Below are 21427 nucleotides of genomic sequence, written 5' to 3'. Positions count from 1 at the left end.
TTGGATCTCATAAGGTCTTGATCAGTCACCTCCAGCCTACCTCTATCTGTCAGTGCTTCTAACTGTTGAAATTCTGCTCTCCAATACACATTATCACAGACTGAGGTACTAAATAAATCTTACTACAATTCCATTTGCTCCATCCTTCAACACCACCATGTTCCTTCTTGTATTACGTTCTGAAAAAGCACACTTGCTGAAAAGCACACATTTTTTTACAGGAGGCTCAGGTGTGGAGTCTGATGGCATTTGTTAATAACTAAATGGGAAAAAAAGTCCTCACATGAAGTATTAATGGTACACATCTAAGCTGAGTGAGCTACCTGTTACTTTTAAGAGATTTTGTCATGGAGCTGTGACTGGTGTAAGAGCACGAAGAGCGCTGTATCTGAGTAAAGTTAAAAAAAAAGTTCTTAAATTGAACAGGTGAAGTGAGAGAAAAAAAAAGAAAGAAAGAACAACTTTATTCATCACACACTTGTGAAATTTCCTCTCTGCATTTAACCCATCTGAATCAGTGAACACACACACACACACACACCCAGAGCAGTGGGCAGCCATGCTAACAGCACCCGGGGAGCAGTTGGGAGTTAGGTGCCTTGCTCAAGGGCACCTCAGCCCAAGGCCATCCCATATTAACCTAACCACATGTCTTTAAACTGTGGGGGAAACCGGAGCACCAGGAGGAAACCCACGCAGACACGGGGAGAACATGCAAACTCCACACAGAAAGCCCCTTGCCAGCCACTGGGTTCGAACCCAGAACCTTCTTGCTGTGAGGCGACCATGCTAACCACTACACCACCGTGCCGCCAAGAGAGATTTGGGAGAGAGAGATTGTAAATGCATTTACACATTAAAATTTATTGTCACAATGTCAACAATGTTATCAATGTTGAACACGAACATTATTTTTGAGTTGAAGCATATTTGACTCTTAATTGAGTATGTGTTAAGTGCAGAAATTCCCCTATATGTAATTTGAAATATTGACTTGACTGATGAGTGCAGCAGTTGGTCATGCCCTGTGGACGAAATCGCTCCCTACTCACTATGTAGGGCACTATATACAGTGGGGCAAAAAAGTATTTAGTCAGCCACCAATTGTGCAAGTTCTCCCACTTCAAAAGATGAGAGAGGCCTGTAATTTTCATCAAAGGTACACTTCAACTATGAGAGACAGAATGGGGGGGAAAGAATCCAGGAAATCACATTGTAGGATTTTTAATGAATTAATTGGTAAATTCCTCGGTAAAATAAGTATTTGGTCACCTACAAACAAGCAAGATTTCTGGCTCTCACAGACCTGTAACAACTTCTTTAAGAGGCTCCTCTGTCCTCCACTCGTTACCTGTATTAATGGCACCTGTTTGAACTCGTTATCAGTATAAAAGACACCTGTCCACAACCTCAAACAGTCACACTCCAAACTCCACTATGGCCAAGACCAAAGAGCTGTCAAAGGACACCAGAAACAAAATTGTAGACCTGCACCAGGCTGGGAAGACTGACTCTGCAGTAGGTAAGCAGCTTGGTGTGAAGAAATCAACTGTGGGAGCAATTATTAGAAAATGGAAGACATACAAGACCACTGATAATCTCCCTCGATCTGGGGCTCCACGCAAGATCTCACCCCGTGGGGTCAAAATGATCACAAGAACGGTGAGCAAAAATCCCAGAACCACACGGGGGGACCTAGTGAATGACCTGCAGAGAGCTGGGACCAAAGTAACAAAGGCTACCATCAGTAACACACTACGCCGCCAGGGACTCAAATCCTGCAGTGCCAGACGTGTCCCCCTGCTTAAGCCAGTACATGTCCAGGCCCGTCTGAAGTTTGCTAGAGAGCATTTGGATGATCCAGAAGAGGACTGGGAGAATGTCATATGGTCAGATGAAACCAAAATAGAACTTTTTGGTAAAAACTCAACTTGTCGTGTTTGGAGGAGAAAGAATGCTGAGTTGCATCCAAAGAACACCTGCAAAGGGACCAGGACAACTGATCCGTGTAAAGGAAAGAATGAATGGGGCCATGTATCGTGAGATTTTGAGTGAAAACCTCCTTCCATCAGCAAGGGCACTGAAGATGAAACGTGGCTGGGTCTTTCAGCATGACAATGATCCCAAACACACTGCCCGGGCAACGAAGGAGTGGCTTGGTAAGAAGCATTTCAAGGTCTTGGAGAGGCCTAGCCAGTCTCTAGATCTCAACTCCATAGAAAATCTTTGGATGGAGTTGAAAGTCCGTGTTGCCCAGCGACAGCCCCAAAACATCACTGCTCTAGAGGAGATCTGCATGGAGGAATGGGCCAAAATACCAGCAACAGTGTGTGAAAACCTTGTGAAGACTTAAAGAAAATGTTTGACCTCTGTCATTGCCAACAAAGGGTATATAACAAAGTATTTAGATGAACTTTTGTTATTGACCAAATACTTATTTTCCACCATAATTTGCAAATAAATTCTTTAAAAATCAGACAATGTGACTTTCTGGATTTTTTTTTTCTCATTTTGTCTCTCATAGTTGAGGTATACCTATGATGAAAATTACAGGCCTTTCTCATCTTTTTAAGTGGGAGAACTTGCACAATTGGTGACTGACTAAATACTTTTTTGCCCCATTACAGTGGGGCAAAAAAGTATTTAGTCAGTCACCAATTGTGCAAGTTCTCCCACTTAAAAAGATGAGAAAGGCCTGTAATTTTCATCATAGGTATACCTCAACTATGAGAGACAAAATGAGAAAAAAAAAATCCAGAAAGTCACATTGTCTGATTTTTAAAGAATTTATTTGCAAATTATGGTGGAAAATAAGTATTTGGTCAATAACAAAAGTTCATCTAAATACTTTGTATTTAGTTGATACTTTAGTATTAAGTATACTTTGTATACTTAGTGACCGATGGTCACTAACCAAAGCAATATATCCCATCATGCATTACAGTCGCGCTGAAAGAAATCAAATTAAAAGTCTCAAATTTGATTTAATAAAAGGCAGCGACAAAGAAGAAAGTTCTTTTAAGTCAGCCTTGATTTAAAAGAACTGAAAGATGCAGCAGATACAAAGTACTTTGTACTGATTAATGTGGGAAATGCGCTCAGTATAATATGCATTTATCACAAAAATACATGCATGTATTTATTATTTTGAAAACCCACCAGCCGACTGATCTGGCATGTTTTAAATGTGCGACAGTAGTGACGTAAATACCAGCGCGACGGACTAGTGTCCGAAAGCGTTTTTTCATTTTACCAATGAGCTCGCTATATATTCCTCTATATAGTAATTCCCTATATAGGGAGTAGGAAGTAGTGAACGAATGAGTGAGCGATTTCAGACACAGGGTACGTCATGATTTATTCATCTTCACTAACCATTTTATTCTGCTCAGGGTCACGGTGCATTCAGACTCAGGATACGATACCCAGGGTCATGATCTGGCTGCTAAATAGAAAATCGCTATTATTTGACAAATGTATGCTTTTAAGCCTAACAGTAAGAAGGAGCTGGAGATTTTCAATAAAATTTGGATCTACTGTATCTGCAAAGGGTGGCACGGTGGTGTAGTGGTTAGCACTGTCGCCTCGCAGCAAGAAGGTCCTGGGTTTGAGCCCAGTGGCCGACGGGGGCCTTTCTGTGTGGAGTTTGCATGTTCTCCCTGTGTCCGTGTGGGTTTCCTCCAGGTGCTCCAATTAGTTGCTCTAAATTGACCGTAGGTGTGAATGTGAGTGTGAACGGTTGTTTGTTTCTATGTGTTAGCCCTGCGATAACCTGGCGACTTGTCCAGGGTGTACCCCGCCTCTCGCCCATAGTCAGCTGGGATAGGCTCCAGCTCGCCTGCGACCCTGTACAGGATAAGCGGTTATGGATAATGGATGGATGGATGGATGGATGGATCTGCAGAAAACATGTTACAGTACATTCAAACATCATTACACTTACCATCCTGCTAAATGCTCTAGGATTATCACAGCTAATTTACTCTCACGTCTCCCAACTGATATTTCAGGTGAGGCATCCACAAATCAATTAAACTGCACACACTACAAACATGAGAAAGAAGGGATACACAACCAAACTGGCTCGCTTTGTACTGATTCTTAAAAAGAAAAAAGATACACTGAGCTCAATCCGTTTGACCATCAGTGTGAAATCCCAAGCAGCAAGTACTCTGAGAGAACCAACATCCCGAGTAACTACAGTATAATAAAGTTCATTCTGAGATGGAAGGGGCTATAAGCATGACAGATGGGCATTGGAGAAAACTACTGCCTCTTTTTGGTCAAGCTATAAAATGCAGGTCTTTTAAGTAAACTCTCCTTTATATAAATGATGGCACTGCCTCTTACAATATTCTAAAATCACATATTAGCAATATTGAAAAATGAATGTAACCAAGGTCTAATGTGGATACACTCTATGGAAAAAAAAACCCCACCCACCCACACACAAGATACCACACTATACTGTTCCTTGCTGTGCACACTGTGAAAGCTAATGAAACATACAGCAGGGGTGTGAGGTCAAATTATAAGGTATACATAGGGTAAAGGCATTAAAACTATGTACCGGTATAAATTGTACAACAGATGTATCATTCACGGTATTACAAGCAAAGGTGTACAGTAGATTTGTACACTTTTTCCTTTCTTTTTTTCTATACACTTGCACAGCGAACCTAAAACGAGTAACCATTATGCAGATGCACACACATGTGGTAGACAGGACAGGCCCTGGGAGCTTTACGATGCACGTTCAGAGAGAGGTGATCAAACTATAAAGCCTCAGAGGCAAAAAGGTACAAAAAGAAATTTAAAAAAAAAACATTACATATGCTAGACTCTCAAAAAAGAAAGAGATGGAAAACAGACTTTCACATGCTTCTCAATGTGTCTAAAAAATTGAGAATAGCTTTTGGGTCGTTTTTGCCAGTAGCTTCAAAGCCGTCCACCATCTTGTGTGTCACAGCAGGGAGGAGGAGGAGGAGAGAGAGAGAAAGAAACGGCCATTGCACAATGACCGGACACGGTCCATTTGCATTAATTCCTATTTCAAGACTTTTCTCTTGTCCTTTCAATCCAAATCAAAAACCTGTGAATATCTACAGATCTAAATATCTACAGATCTGTAAAAATGTATTTCAGTACTGCATGACTTGCCACCTACCCTGGGCTGTCTCTGAAATAAATAAATAAATAAATAAATGGGAGTAAAATCTATACAGGAAGCACATACATTTATCATAATAACCCTCTGTGATCTGTGCTTACTCACACTACTACCTCCTCCTTCAGCTGTCTATTAGAGACCTGGTGCTCATATGCCGAACGGATCTCCCTCAAGTCAAACCCACACACTTTACTCACAGACACAGAGCAATGCACGCAAATCTGGATTCTCCATATATCATCCACACGCATATGCCATTACTAATGATGTAAATTATGCTAATACTACATTGTAATGTGATTACTTAAAAGCAAGAGACATTCCACTTTAAATTGTATAGAACATGTGCACACCTGTGCATGCGCATGCGTGCACACACACCCTTTATGTTTCTGTTAATGATGGCCCTTCATCTCTCATCTCATTCTCTCTAGCCGCTTTATCCTTCTACAGGGTCGCAGGCAAGCTGGAGCCTATCCCAGCTGACTACGGGCAAAAGGCGGGGTACACCCTGGACAAGTCGCCAGGTCATCACAGGGCTGACACATAGACACAGACAACCATTCACACTCACATTCACACCTACGGTCAATTTAGAGCCACCAGTTAACCTAACCTGCATGTCTTTGGACTGTGGGGAAACCAGAGCACCCGGAGGAAACCCACGCAGACACGGGGAGAACATGCAAACTCCGCACAGAAAGGCCCTCGCCGGCCACGGGGCTCGAACCCGGACCTTCTTGCTGTGAGGCGACAGCGCTAACCACTACACCACCGTGCCGCCGATGGCCCTTCATGATTTTCTATATTCCCCTTACTTTACCAAAAATCATTTCTGCATACATTGCTCTGATTTTTCTCACGTTTTATGAAAATGCAAAATACAAAACACAATCAAGTTCCAGAGTCCACATCTTCACCAGAGACTAGTCTACTGGTGCATATTTGGATGCAGGAGTATTTCATTTCTAGACTTTGTGTGATGAAACAAGTAGAGAGTCAATATTTTCTTTTTTTTTTTAAATATTGCACCAAATAATACCAAGTAAAACAAATAAAATTAAAAAAGTGGCTTCCTTGTTCTCCCATTGCCATTAAAAAAACCAACAATAAATGAACGCAATCTGGACCCTTTGAGAAATCCTTTATTAATATTTTCACATTGTTTATGTGAAAATTGAAGCATGTATTCTGAAATATCTTTGACATTACATTTTCATACGCTTCACTGGCTTTTTAGTTCCAAGGCACCATTACAGAAATTATCAGGCTATAACTGGGCTGACATTTAGAAATATATATAATTGTAGTGGTTCATTCGATTGGTTCACACTTGTAACTTCACTGACCATCACTAAAAGCATTTAAAAAGCCTCTGAGACATCTCAGTATTGTTTTGGCAGATTAATTTGGCTTTTCATGTTTTTACCGCAAACCTATATTGTGTCAAAATTCTGTGTATGCTTTTTATTATCATGCCGAAGCTAATCATTTGGCCATTATTTATAATGAGCATACAGTATATGGGCCCTCTGGGAACATAATCAGCTGGGGTTATCCCCTGCTGAAATAACACTTGAACGAGAGGAATATTAAAAAAATATCAAGACTGTCTTTTCTGAAGATGCCATGCTGACTGTGAGACGGGGCCATGTATATATGCAAATGGAAAGTCAAATCTTGGCAAAGATATTTTCATCAAAGGCTAAGTTGCGTTCCATAAATAACTGGACTGTAAATGAGCCAAATAAATCTAAATCTTTTATAGTGTCAAGAACCTGAAGGGGATAAAAAGAACTAATGAACTAATTAGATAACAACTTTACATAACTACCAAAAACAAAGAAACACAAAATCTAATGCCGCTGTAGCTCCTGTATATAAATACACACATTGACGTGAAAGGAGATCCAAGAGGATCATTTTTCCTGCAGTATTTTGGCATCACCTTTTGACATCCTGACAGTAAGATTAATGTGATGCAACAACAGGATAACACAATCTCCAGGAAACCCCTTCTTTCTGGCAATTTCAGAGACCTTTCCCTTCATCTGTATTATTTTGCTGCCGAGTGTGTGGGCAACTGTCAAACTCATAATGCCAATAAACTCTTAAACTGAGCTAATCTTTCATTTGGGACTGAAATGAGGTGAGAAGAAGAAACGGAGTCCTTTTATACTCTCGTCCTCTAAATCCTGCATAATCATTCATTTACCAAATGTGTTCATTCTAATGAGGCTGAACCACAACAAATGGTGCACCTATTAAATACAAAAATTCATGTGCAATTTAATGCTTCTGATTGCTGAAATGTGCTGAAGTGTGTTTATAATTTGTGAGTGTGATTTGGTGTGTAGCTTCTTCATTTGTCTTTCAAACATGAGGCTAATTATGTGTTGATTTCCAGATTATCTACCTATCTATTAGCATATCCTAGAACATTCTTGCCAATTAGCCAAAGAGAGTCCTTGCAAATAACTGAATCTATTATCATTACAGTGACTGAGCTTTGCCTTCGAAACCAGCTGTGCTAACTATCCCTCAGAGATCTCTAAATATGGCCCTTACTGCTTTTCTGATCCACTAATCCAATATGACTCTGTTTGTGTTGATGTGCACTCACAGGACTCTTTGCCTCAATCTTGGGCCTCTCCATGGCAATGGTGATGCAGTTGAGGAAGATAATAACAAGCACCACATGGTCAAACATCTTGTGCGTGATGATTTTATTGCAGCTCACACGAATCCTGTAAGATATGATTAAGTCAAGCACTTCGCATACAGATACAGCATGAAAGAATTAATGCAGATTATCCAATGATTATGCAATTTTTGGGCGAGCATAGACTGCATGATATTAGTCTACTTTGTCAAGTCAGTTAGTTTGACTTTGAGGCTTTGTCTTTATGCTTTTGCAAGTATGATTGCTTATTGGGATGCAGGAACATGAAAGAAAAAAGGACAATCTAGATTCTGAAATTATAACAGGAGAATGTGTTGCTTCAGAACATTCCTTCTGAAAATGACCATTTTTTTTTCCTCCACAAGGTACAATGTATAATGCATGTTTTAGCAGACTAGTACCTAGTGTGCTACAACTTTACTCCAATCCATATACGTCCAAATGTTTGTGGACACCTGGCCATCACACCTATATGTGGTTCTTCCCCAAACTGCTGCCACAAAGTTGGAAGCACACAATTATCTCAAAGTCTTTGTATGCAGTTGTATTATAATTTCCCCATCACTGGAACTAAGGGGAGCGGCAGAGTGGTGTAGTGGTTAGCACTGTCGCCTCACAGCAAAAAGGCACTGGGTTTGAGCCCAGCAGCTGACAGGGGCCTTTCTGTGTGGAGTTTGCATGTTCTCCCCGTGTCTGCATGGGTTTCCTCTGGGTGCTCTGGTTTCCCCCACAGTCCAAAAGACATGCAGGTTAGACTAATTGGTGGCTCTAAATTGTCCGTAGGTGTGAATGTGAGCATGAATGGTTGTTTGTCTCTATGTACAGTGGTGCTTGAAAGTTTGTGAACCCTTTAGAATTTTCTATATTTCTGCATAAATATGACCTAAAACATCATCAGATTTTCACGCAAGTCCTAAAAGCAGATAAAGAGAACCCGGTTAAACAAATGAGACAAAAATATTATACTTGATCATTTATTTATTGAGGAAAATGATCCAATATTACATATCTGTGAGTGGCAAAAGTATGTGAACCTCTAGGATTATCAGTTAATTTGAAGGTGAAATTAGAGTCAGGTGTTTTCAATCAATGGGATGACAATCAGGTGATCTTCACAACACGTTTGTGGAAGTGTATCATGGCACGAACAAAGGAGATTTCTGAGGACCTCAGAAAAAGTGTTGTTGATGCTCATCAGGCTGGAAAAGGTTACAAAACCATCTCTAACGAGTTTGGACTCCACCAATCCACAGTCAGACAGATTGTGTACAGATGGAGGAAATTCAAGACCATTGTTACCCTCCCCAGGAGTGGTCGACCAACAAAGATCACTCCAAGAGCAAGGTGTGTCATAGTCAGCAAGGTCACAAAGGACCCCAGGGCAACTTCTAAGCAACTGAAGGTCTCTCTCACATTGGCTAATGTTAATGTTCATGAGTCCACCATCAGGAGAACACTGAACAACAATGATGTGCATGGCAGGGTTGCAAGGAGAAAGCCACTGCTCTCCAAAAAGAACATTGCTGCTTGTCTGCAGTTTGCTAAAGATCACGTGAACAAGCCAGAAGGCTATTGGAAAAATGTTTTGTGGATGGATCACGTGGACAAGAAGGCTATTGGAAAAATGTTTTGTGGACGGATGAGACCAAAATAGGACTTTTTGGTTTAAATGAGAAGCGTTATGTTTGGAGAAAGGAAAACACTGCATTCCAGCATAAGAACCTTATCCCATCTATGAAACATGGTGGTGGTACTATCATGGTTTGGGCCTGTTTTGCTGCATCTGGGCCAGGACGGCTTTCCATCATTGATGGAACAATGAATTCTGAATTATACCAGCAAACTCTAAAGGAAAATGTCAGGACATCTGTCCATGAACTGAATCTCAAGAGAAGGTGGGTCATGCAGCAAGACAACGACCCTAAGCACATAAGTTGTTTTACCAAAGAATGGTTAAAGAAGAATAAAGTTAATGTTTTGGAATGGCCAAGTCAAAGTCCTGACCTTAATCCAATCAAAATGCTGTGGAAGGACCTGAAGCGAGCAGTTCATGTGAGGAAACCCACCAACATCCCAGAGTTGAAGCTGTTCTGTACGGAGGAATGGGCTAAAATTCCTCCAAGTCGGTGTGCAGGACTGATCAACAGTTACCGTAAACGTTTAGTTGCAGTTATTGCTGCACAAGGGGGCCATACCAGATACTGAAAGCAAAGGTTCACATACTTTTGCCACTCACAGATATGTAATATTGGATCATTTTCCTCAATAAATAAATGACCAAGTATAATATTTTTGTCTCATTTGTTTAACTGGGTTCTCTTTATTTACTTTTAGGACTTGCGTGAAAATCTGATGATCTTTTAGGTCGTATTTATGCAGAAATATAGAAAATTCTAAAGGGTTCACAAACTTTCAAGCACCACTGTATCAGCCCTGTGATGACCTGGTGACTTGTCTCACCCATAGTCAGCTGGGATAGGCTCCAGCTTGCCCGCGACCCTGCACAGGATAAGTGGTTAGGGAGAAGGGATGGATGGAACCAAGGGGCACAAACCTGTTGCAGCATGACAATGCCACTGTGCACAAAACAAGCTCCATGAAGACATGGCTTGCCAAGTTTGGTGTGGAAGAACTCAAGTGGCCTACACAGAACCCTGACCTCAACCCCACTGAAAACTTTTGGAACAAACTGGAATGCTGACTGTGCCAGGCCTCCTCACCCAACATCATTGCCTGACCTCACTAATGTGCTTGTGGTTGAATGAGCACAAATCCCCTTAGCCATGCTCCAAAAAGCCTTCCCAGAATAGTGGAGGTTATTATAATGGTAAAGGGGACCAATTCCATAATAAGATATTCAAAATTCACATATGAGTGTGATGGTCAGGTGTCCACAAACCTTTGACCATATAGTTTGTCATATCGTCTAGCCTTAGCATCAACACCAACAAGGAGTCATGCCAACGTCCTTTTCCCAGCCATAAGGACAGCCATATTTGGATGAATAGTGAGATGTGAGACATTCCCAACCTATGTGTAAAATGGCATACTATGCATTGTGTATAACACCATATGTTATACGCTATGGACTTTTACAGTATACAGTGGTGCTTGAAAGTTTGTGAACCCTTTAGAATTTTCTATATTTCTGCATAAATATGACCTAAAACATCAGGGCTTCACACAAGTCCTAAAAGTAGATAAAGAGAACCCAGTTAAACAAATGAGACAAAATATTATACTTGGTCATTTATTTATTGAGGAAAATGATCCAATATTACATATCTGTGAGGGGCAAAAGTATGTGAACCTCTAGGATTAGCAGTTAATTTGAAGGTGAAATTAGAGTCAGGTGTTTTCAATCAATGGGATGACAATCAGGTGTGAGTGGGCACCCTGTTTTATTTAAAGAACAGGGATCTATCAAAGTCTGATCTTTGCAACACATGTTTGTGGAAGTGTATCATGGCACGAACAAAGGAGATTTCTGAGGACCTCAGAAAAAGCATTGTTGATGCTTATCAGGCTGGAAAAGGTTACAAAACCATCTCTAAAGAGTTTGGACTCCACCAATCCACAGTCAGACAGATTGTGTACAAATGGAGAAAATTCAAGACCATTGTTACCCTCCCCAGGAGTGATCGACCAACAAAGATCACTCCAAGAGCAAGGCGTGTAATAGTCGGCGAGGTCACAAAGGACCCTAGGGTAACTTCTAAGCAGCTGAAGGCCTCTCTCACATTGGCTAATGTTAATGTTCATGAGTCCACCATCAGGAGAACACTGAACAACAATGGTGTGCATGGCAGGGTTGCAAGGAGAAAGCCACTGCTCTCCAAAAAAAACATTGCTGCTCGTCTGCAGTTTGCTAAAGATCACGTGGACAAGCCAGAAGGCTATTGGAAAAATGTTTTGCGGACGGATGAGACCAAAATAGAACTTTTTGGTTTAAATGAGGAGCGCTATGTTTGGAGAAAGGAAAACACTGCATTCCAGCATAAGAACCTTATCCCATCTGTGAAACATGGTAGTGGTAGTGTAATGGTTTGGGCCTGTTTTGCTGCATCTGGGCCAGGACGACTTGCCATCATTGATGAAACCATGATTTCTGTATTATACCAGCGAATTCTAAAGGAAAGTGTCACGACATCTGTCCATGAACTGAATCTCAAGAGAAAGTGGGTCATGCAGCAAGACAACGACCCTAAGCACACAAGTCGTTCTACCAAAGAATGGTTAAAGAAGAATAAAGTTAATGTTTTGGAATGGCCAAGTCAAAGTCCTGACCTTAATCCAATCGAAATGTTGTGGAAGGACCTGAAGCGAGCAGTTCATGTGAGGGAACCCACCAACATCCCAGAGTTGAAGCTCTTCTGTACGGAGGAACAGGCTAAAATTCCTCCAAGCTGGTGTGCAGGACCGATCAACAGTTACCGGAAATGTTTAGGTGCAGTTGTTGCTGCACAAGGGGGTCACACCAGATACTGAAAGCAAAGGTCCACATACTTTTGCCACTCACAGATATGTAATATTGGATCATTTTCCTCAATAAATAAATGACCCAGTATAATATTTTTGTCTCATTTGTTTAACTGGGTTCTCTTTATCTACTTTTAGGACTTGTGTGAAAATCTGATGATGTTTTAGGTCATATTTATGCAGAAATATAGAACATTTTAAAGGGTTCACAAACTTTCAAGCACCACTGTAGGAAACACCTGATTTCTTCATTTTTTAAATCAAATAGTAATAAAGGCTAAATAAATGCTAACTAAAATATAAATGGAAATAACATTTCATAAAAAATCATAATAATTGCAGCAGCCCACTTCTGCTACATAGAACACACTGTAACAGATGAGTGCAAGATGTCTCCAGTTGTCCATGCTTCATTTTTCTGTGACATTACATAATTCGGGTATTAATAGCACACTATATCTCATGTATGTGTGAACCCACTAGCACTAATCATATGCAAAGTACAGTATTTGAGACAGAGCTCCAGACTCCTAACAGGAAATATCCTAAACAAGATGGTACAATGATATGCATCTGTAATGTAATGTATATAGGACAGAACAAGCCTCTGGCTTGCCAAACAGCTAACAAAGATAATCCCTAGTCTCATTTTAATCAAGAATTCACATTCTAATCTTAACTATGGTTATAGACATAAACGCATGCATATAAGCAGTGCTGCTCTGCACAGAGGATAATCAGATCAGCTTCTGAATGTGCAACGTGGTGAGACTCTGCATCCTTTTGGTCACACTTCAGGAGGAGGAGGACGTGTGACTGATGTTTAATTAGTAAAATGCTGGCAGAATGCACTGTGCATAGGGTTTTCTCTCCTCTTTTTTTAAAATGATCTCTAACAAGTATTAGTGTGAGGATGGGAAGAGGTGGGGCCAAAATAATGATCTGTGCACGTGTGAGTTCATGCTGAAAGCTCTGGGAGGTTGCTGAGGCTTGTTCTTACTCCAGAACACATCGGGCAAAACTGACTAAAGCAGGCAGTTTCTGTGTGCTGTTAGTGCAAAATGGCATGTACATCAGGAGAATTAGCAGGATCACCTGGACTTAGGAGGAAACAGGTAGAGAGACCAGGTGTTCCTCTGCTTGCACCATTCAGGCTGCTTACGCTCCAGCCAGCGGTACAGACGTGCTCGTCGACTCTGCAGGGGAAAAAAAAAACAAGAAGAAAAAGTAAGGATTCCATTGGAATCATCCTTAAAAAGAAAAAAAAATCCTCCTGTAGAGTCAGCAATTCCTTAATATGCAGCAAATAATTACTGCAGCTGCTCTTACCAGGTTTCCCTCCTCGTCAGCATTGTCATCCTCACTGTGATGATCATCTAATGAGAGCTGCGTTGTGGCCCCCGTGGGCGAGCTCTTGCCATTGCTGATTAGATTTGGTGGCCGTGTGCTGTGGATGCTAGCTGATCTGTGCAGGTACGGTACCTGCAGTGTGTCTGGAGGCAGGTCAAAGGAGCTGCGTGTCTCCAGAGACTCCATGCGCCTGTGCCGTGGCCTTTGGCCAAAAGAATCTGTCCTGCTGAGAGAAACATTATCACCTTCCAACATCCTTCCTCCCCTACTGTCCCCTCCAGCACCATCCTCATCAGAGCTGGAGTGGCCGTCTCCAGAGAGCAAGGAGCGTCGCTCGCCTGACTGCCGCTTCTGCCTCTTTAAGCTCGGGGCTCGGCCCAGACTGTTCCAGCTGGAGCGTCGACTGTTCCAGCTGCTGCTGGAACTCCAGGGGGCGTGTGGGGAGCTCAGCACACTTGACTGCAAGAGGAACAGCAGGAAGAACCTTTACAATGTTGTCAGATCAGATCATTTACAGTCAGATTTTTATACAAAATCTTGTTAAAGGAATTCTGCAGCCAGAGAGACTTGTGCGTTTGCTTCCACAGGGCATATTGCTGTTGAATCATCAAATCATATTCAAACTAACTGAAGGCTGCTTCATCCTTCAAAAAAAAAAAACCTTTGGAAAGTAAGAAAGGCAGGAAGTTGAGAAAAAGTCATTCTCTGAAATAGAAAAGTCTCAACGTGCCACCCACCTCCACAGCAACTGGCCAGCAACGATGTATAAACAGCATACGGGCAACTGGCAGGAGCGTTGAATATTCCTCTGACACGATGAACTAACAAAGCTTTCAGTTTAACTATATTTCCCAGTCATGAAGGAGCACTGATTTTAATTTAATTTTTATTTCTAAATAAAGTATTTTGTATTATATCAACTATTTTATTGATTGAGTATCAGCATAGTACATGCTGATAAATAATACATCAACTTTTATTCTATCCACATTCACAGGATATGAGCAATCGCACGCTCTGATTGGCTACTCTACTACTAGGATATCAGCTCATATACCAGGAGTAGAGAAAAAAAATGGCAGTGTGTTGCTGAGCCAACCGAGGATAAAATAAAAACTCTACACAAAAACAAAACCCCAAAAATACAAAAAAAACAACAAAATATGGAATAAAAGTATTTGATGGTAAGAATTTATCTTTTATTATTTTTTAAGAATGATTATTTTTATAACATCTTTTCACAAATTGCTACTGTCATTTTGCCAGTTTGTTTACATCTCATCTCATTATCTCTAGCCGTTTTATCCTTCTACAGGGTTGCAGGCAAGCTGGAGCCTATCCCAGCTGACTACGGGCGAAAGGCGGGGTACACCCTGGACAAGTCGCCAGGTCATCACAGGGCTGACACATAGACACAGACAACCATTCACACTCACATTCACGGTCAATTTATGGCCCTTTTCCACTACCCTTTTTCAGCTCACTTCAGCTCGCTTCAGCTCACTTCAGCCCGACATGGCTCGCGTTTCGACTACCAAAAAACAGCACGACTCAGCTCGCTTCAGCCCTGCTTAGCCCCTAAAACTCACACCGTTTTGGAGTAGGGCTGAAGCGAGCCAAAGCGAGCCGAGTGAGGCTGGGGGCGTGAGCAGACACTCCCCTGTGCACTGATTGGTGAGGAGGAGTGTCCTCACATGCCCACACACGCCCCGCGAGCGCGCTGGGATCTGTAAACACCGTAAACCCGGAAGGAGAATAATTACGAATTACGAGAATTTCTGAAGCCTTATGCGCCTCGCCTCATCTATACGCTCTTGCCAGTATCTGTTGGCGTTGTCGGTGACAACAAGCCACAGCACCAAGACCAGCAACACTAACGACTCCATGTTTATTGTTTACTATTCGGGTCATGAGACTACCGCTTAAAAGCTCACTGATGTCACTGTTTGCGCTGCTTAACGACATCACCTGACGTCCACCCACTTTCGCTAACTCCACCCAATGTGTCCACCCACTTCCAGCCAGCACGGTTCAGCGCGGTTGTAGTCGAAATGCAACTCCAACAGCCCCACTCAGCCTGACTCAGCACGGCATGGCTCAGCCGCGTTTGTAGTGGAAAAGCGGCATTAGAGTCACCAGTTAACCTAACCTGCATGTCTTTGGACTGTGGGGGAAACCGGAGCACCCGGAGGAAACCCACGCGGACACGGGGAGAACATGCAAACTCCACACAGAAAGGCCCTCACCAGCCACGGGGCTCGAACCCAGGACCTTCTTGCTGTGAGGCGACAGCGCTAACCACTACACCACCGTGCTGCCGTTTGTTTACATTCTAAGCGGAAATGATTTTGTCGGACGTTTTGTACAAAGTTTTATCGAATTTGCAAAAAAATAAAAAAAATTAAAAATGCTCTGTTTCTCAAAATTCAGTGAATGTGGATAGAATAAAACAATTATTTCACTCAATCTCGTCATACATGGCTTATAGCCAACTCGGAGCTACACGCCTCGTCGGCTATCAGCTCATGTACGACTCGATTTCGTGGAATAACTGTTAAATGCATTTCTTGCCAGCTGATTGGAGGCACCTTTCTTTTTTAAGGCAGTGCAGTGGAGCTGCTTCTTACCCAGTTAGTGCTTAGGGACAACTGACTCAAGTTATTTAATTGTGTGTTTAGTAATGAAAACAACAAACCACAACAACAAATATTTATAAAGATTCAGAAAGATATCTCATATACCACTTTAATTATGTTTGTTTTTTCATAGCTAATATCTGAACACTATTTGACCGTGTTTTTCTGTTTATTATAATTAAGGAACAAATGAAATTTAATGTAATCAACGCTTCGAAATTTTGCATCCTCGTATCCTAAGGGTAAACAAATCTTTACACTCAACTGTAGCTTTAATATAGTTTTGTAGCTTCAATTCTCCAGAGGACAGCAAACTGAACTCACAGATTGTTTGCCCAAGACAGATAAAAACTGTAATATCTACAACTTTATGTAAGTGTGCCATATTTTCGTTGAGCACACAACAAATAAATGTTTGCTTTTGCTTGTATGCTAGTTGTTTAACACAATGCTCCATTGTATGGTTGACAGCTTACAAAGTTAAGGCAAGGCAAGGCAAGTTTATTTATATAGCACATTTCATACACAGTGGCAGTTCAATGTGCTTTACAGAAGTAAAAGCAAAACAGTAAACAATAGAAAATAAAATTACATAAAATAAATGGGGAAGAAAATTAATAAGAATTAAACAATAGTAGAAATTAAATAATAAAATGAGATAAAAGTTCAATTAAAAAAACAGCAGAATAAAATAGAATAAAAGTTAAGTAAGATTTAAAACATGGAGAGACTGTAAAAGTAAAGAGTTTAAAACATGTAGAGATGGCAATATTAATAATTTAGCAGAAAGCATCTGAAAACAGCTTGGTCTTTAGTCTAGATTTGAAGCTGCCAACAGCAGGAGCATTTTTGATGTCCTCTGGCAGTTGGTTCCATAGCTGCACTGCATAGTAGCTAAAAGCTGCTTCACCACACTTTGTTTTAACAACTGGTTTTAACAGTAAATTTTTCTGCTGCGATCTGGTAGATCCGATTGGGTTAGGCCGCTGCAACATATCAGAGAGGTAATTGGGCCCTGTACCATTTAGAGATTTGTACACCAGCAGCAATGCCTTAAAGTCAATTCTGTAGCTTACTGGAAGCCAATGAAGGGACCTTAGAATTGGAGTAATGTGCTCTGTTCTTTTTGTTCGTGTGAGAACCCTAGCCGCTGCATTTTGAACCAGCTGAAGTCGTTTGATGGTCTTTTTTGGCAGGCCTGTGAAAAGGCCATTGCAGTAATCAACCCTTCTAGAGATGAAGGTATGTATTAGTTTTTCCAGATCATTTTTTGACATAAGTCCTCTTAGTTTGGAAATGTTTTTTAGGTGATAAAATGCCATTTTAGTGATTGCTTTCATGTGACTGTCAAAGTTTAGCTCGCTGTCAATGAAAACACCAAGATTTTTAACCATTTCTTTTGTTTTAATCCCCTTTGTGTCAAGAATAGTGGTAATCCTGAGTCTTTCATCTTTTTTTCCAAATAGAATTATTTCTGTTTTATCTGTGTTCAGCTGAAGAAAATTTTGTGACATCCAGTTGTTGATTTGATCGATAAACTGGTAGAGACATTCAAGGGGGGCATAATCATTAGGTGATAGAGCAAGATAAATTTGGGTATCATCTGCATAGCAGTGATATAAAGAACCACCTACTCTTCTGGGGAAAAAAAGGGGGGGGGGGGCAGCCCAAGATTTAAGAAATTCAGTTTCATGGTACTGACCGGAGTCTTGTCATGGCAGCCAGGCTCCACAGAAACATTGCTGCCCCTGCGTGACTCGTAGCCCAGAGCGAGGTCTTCTCCTCCTGAGATCTTGGGCACAGGCATGGGTGTAGCAGCCGTGTGGGTGATAAGAGGAGGTGTAAGGCTGGCCTTCAGATCCACATGGCCATTGATGGGCACTACTACAATCAAGAGTGTCAGGAAGTGGTAGGACACACACAGTGAACATCAGATTCCTCTACAAGACATGGCATATAGCTGAAAAATACATGAGGTACATTTTCTAGCATAAATGTTTCAGCATGCCCTTAGCCCCTAGTAAAGCAAGGGTTCAAAGCACAGAATATAACCAGAGAGGAAATAAGGTCAGACATCTGAGCTCACACAATGTTTGGTGCCAATACAGCACAGTAAAGTAATAATATAAATGTTTCTTTTTTTCAATAATAATAATAATAATAATACAGAGAACACAATTTGTGCAAGGGAATGATCTCACCAGATGAAGCCGACACATCTTTTTTGCTTCTGCACACATCATCAATGCTTTGTGTATAGAAATCTGCTTCTGAGCCCGACTTGGAGCCATCCCCCTTAGGTGGAAAGAGAAAAGGTGTTAGCACAGGACAGGAGGGTGAATCAGAGCAGTGTGGAAACAGGTATCATAGATAGGAAGTTTCGTGCAAGTCTGGCCTTCCAATCCCAGCAGCCCTCACACCTAAAGGTCAGAGAGCGACTGTGATCCATGGGAGAGTCATGCATGGACAGTCTCAGTCTGCAGTGCAGCACCACTCTGAAACCACTGTCATCACTGAATTAGCTGTTTGCTTATACAAGGTCTAAATATTTTTCAAATGGATCACTCACATGTATTTCTGAGAAGATGATCTCATGATTAGACCATCTGCTTTATTTGTGTAAATATGAATCCACATGGTGTTGAATATGTGCGGGTTTTTTTTTTTCCCCGGCCCACTGGAAGAACAGCATTAGTAGAACAGACACATTCAATAATCGCACTGTAGAAATAAACTCTGCTATTTTTATCAGAAGCTTGTGTCTCTTTATTTTTGCTTGTATCCCCCTCCCTCTACGGTCTCCATAAACCCAGTGTTTCAGTGTGGTCTAGCGCAAAACTTCAGCCTTGGGTGGTTTGTCAGAACAGCAGCACCAGTTAAGAATTCCTCTCTCTCTCTCTCTCTCTCTCTCTCGCCTTCAACAGCATTCCATTTCATTCCTTCTGTCATTGTACAAATACAGTGAAACTGCAACCTTATTCTATTAATGCAACATGAGAAAATGAAAAGGATATACAACAATACTGAAAAGTAGTGTTGTAGTACTTGAGACCGGTCTCAAGACCACTTTTCGAAGGCCTTGGTCTCGTCTCGGAATAGACCGCATTTTTACTCGGTCTTATCTCAGTCTCAGACATAGTGGTATTGGGATTTTATTTCAATAGCGGTCAAGACCACAACTACGGAGATATCAGTAAATTGCCTATGCATTGTCTGATTTATTTGTTAACATTGCTACTGTGATTGGATGTAAAACTTCTTGCTTCAAATGCGACCAATAACGTGACTCATTGCTAATTTGAAATTTTCATTACTGTTAACAGCCGTCACCCCTCCCCACCCCCTTCACACACATTGATCTGGTCCTGGTCTTGACTTGGTCTCACCCAGCCTTGCTCTTGGTCTTGACTTGGTCTCAGCCCCTCAAAGTTTTGGTCTTGTCTCAGTCTCGATATACTCTGGTCTTGTTCATGACATATGGCCCTTTTCCACTACCCTTTTTCAGCTCACTTCAGCTCGCTTCAGCTCACTTCAGCCCGACACGGCTCGCGTTTCGACTACCAAAAACCAGCACGACTCAGCTCGTTTCAGCCCTGCTTAGCCCCTAAAACTCGCACCGTTTTGGAGTGGGGCTGAAGCGAGCCAAGCCGTGCCGAGTGAGGTTGGGGGCGTGAGCAGACACTCCCCTGTGCACTGATTGGTGAGGAGGCGTGTCCTCACATGCCCACACACGCCCCGCGAGCGCGCTGGGATCTGTAAACACCGCAAACCCGGAAGAAGAATAATTATGAATTACGAGAATTTCTGAAGCCTTATGCGCCTCGCCTCATCTATACGCTCTTGCCAGTATCTGTCCGCGTTGTCGGTGACAACAAGCCACAGCACCAAGGCCAGCAACACTAACGACTCCATGTCCTCCATGTTTATTGTTTACTATTCGGGTCGTGAGACTACCGCTTAAAAGATCACTGAATCAGTGACATACAGAGCATCGTGGACGAGTTCGCGGAGCGCAAGGCTCGTCGTATGCCCTTCAAATAATGCGCGCAGTAGGCTATTGATGTTTTATTATGAGCCATGTACAGTATGTCGCCTAATGTTTTTTGTTTCTGAGTTACATGTTCGTTTGAAGGACTTAATGTACAAAATAACATACCCCGTAGTGTTGAAATTGGTAAACACAGTGCATTCAGTGAGGTTTGCACCGCCCTCCTTTTATTTCTGACTCTTCCTGTCACCACTCTGAGCGCTCATTCGTATGCCCTTCAAATAATGTGCGCAGTATAGGCTATTGATGTTTTATTATGAGCCATGTACAGTATCCTAATGTTTTTTGTTTCTGAGTTACATGTTCGTTTGAAGGACTAGATGTACTAAATAACATAGTTGCACCCGGTAGTGTTGAAATTGGTAAACACCGCAGTTGCGGACATTTTGTAGCCTAAAATGATGTTATGATAAGCTTTAATAAAGGGCCCGGTCATTTGCCCCGCCCCCGGCCCGGCTCTGACTTGTTCCGCCACTGTCACTGATGTCACTGTTTGCGCTGCTTAACGACATCACGTGACGTCCACCCACTTTCGCTAACTCCACCCAATGTGTCCACCCACTTCCAGCCAGCACGGTTCAGCGCGGTTGTAGTCGAAATGCAACTCCAACAGCCCCGCTCAGCTCGACTCAGCTCGACTCGGCACGGCACGGCTCAGCCGCGTTTGTAGTGGAAAAGCGGCATTGGTCTCGGTTTAGGTAGTCTCGGTTTAGTAGTACAACACTACTGGAAAGGTTATTTTAAATAAATGATAGATAGATAGATAGATAGATAGATAGATAGATAGATAGATAGATAGATAGATAGATAGAGTGGTGCTTGAAAGTTTGTGAACCCTTTAGAATTTTCTATATTTCTGCATAAATATGACCTAAAACATCATCAGATTTTCACACAAGTCCTAAAAGTAGATAAAGAGAACCCAGTTAAACAAATGAAACAAAAATATTATACTTGGTCATTTATTTATTGAGGAAAATGATCCAATATAACATATCTGTGAGTGGCAAAAGTATGTGAACCTCTAGGATTAGCAGTTAATTTGAAGGTGAAATTAGAGT

At 41.6% G+C, this 21427-nt stretch overlaps 1 protein-coding gene and 1 long non-coding RNA gene across 2 annotated transcripts in view; one reads left to right on the top strand and one right to left on the bottom strand.

Moving 5' to 3' along the window:
- The window catches only part of cacna1g (calcium channel, voltage-dependent, T type, alpha 1G subunit), a 257996-nt gene that overhangs the window by 94274 nt on the left and 142295 nt on the right, over positions 1-21427 (bottom strand). The window contains exons 13-17 of the mRNA XM_060939888.1: positions 18520-18613; positions 18021-18202; positions 13662-14141; positions 13428-13528; positions 7794-7917 (exon numbers count right to left, since the gene is read on the bottom strand). Coding sequence (XP_060795871.1) covers positions 7794-7917; positions 13428-13528; positions 13662-14141; positions 18021-18202; positions 18520-18613 — 981 coding nt within the window. The remainder of the gene's footprint in view (positions 1-7793; positions 7918-13427; positions 13529-13661; positions 14142-18020; positions 18203-18519; positions 18614-21427) is intronic.
- On the top strand, positions 3227-19796 carry LOC132898348 (uncharacterized). Its single transcript, XR_009656493.1, has 3 exons — positions 3227-3345; positions 7796-7919; positions 17466-19796. It is a non-coding gene; the product is annotated as an uncharacterized LOC132898348 (long non-coding RNA).

This window comes from Neoarius graeffei, chromosome 14 (assembly GCF_027579695.1).
Source record: "Neoarius graeffei isolate fNeoGra1 chromosome 14, fNeoGra1.pri, whole genome shotgun sequence".
Lineage (NCBI taxonomy): Eukaryota > Metazoa > Chordata > Actinopteri > Siluriformes > Ariidae > Neoarius > Neoarius graeffei.
This window is presented reverse-complemented; position numbering and strand designations above follow the sequence as displayed.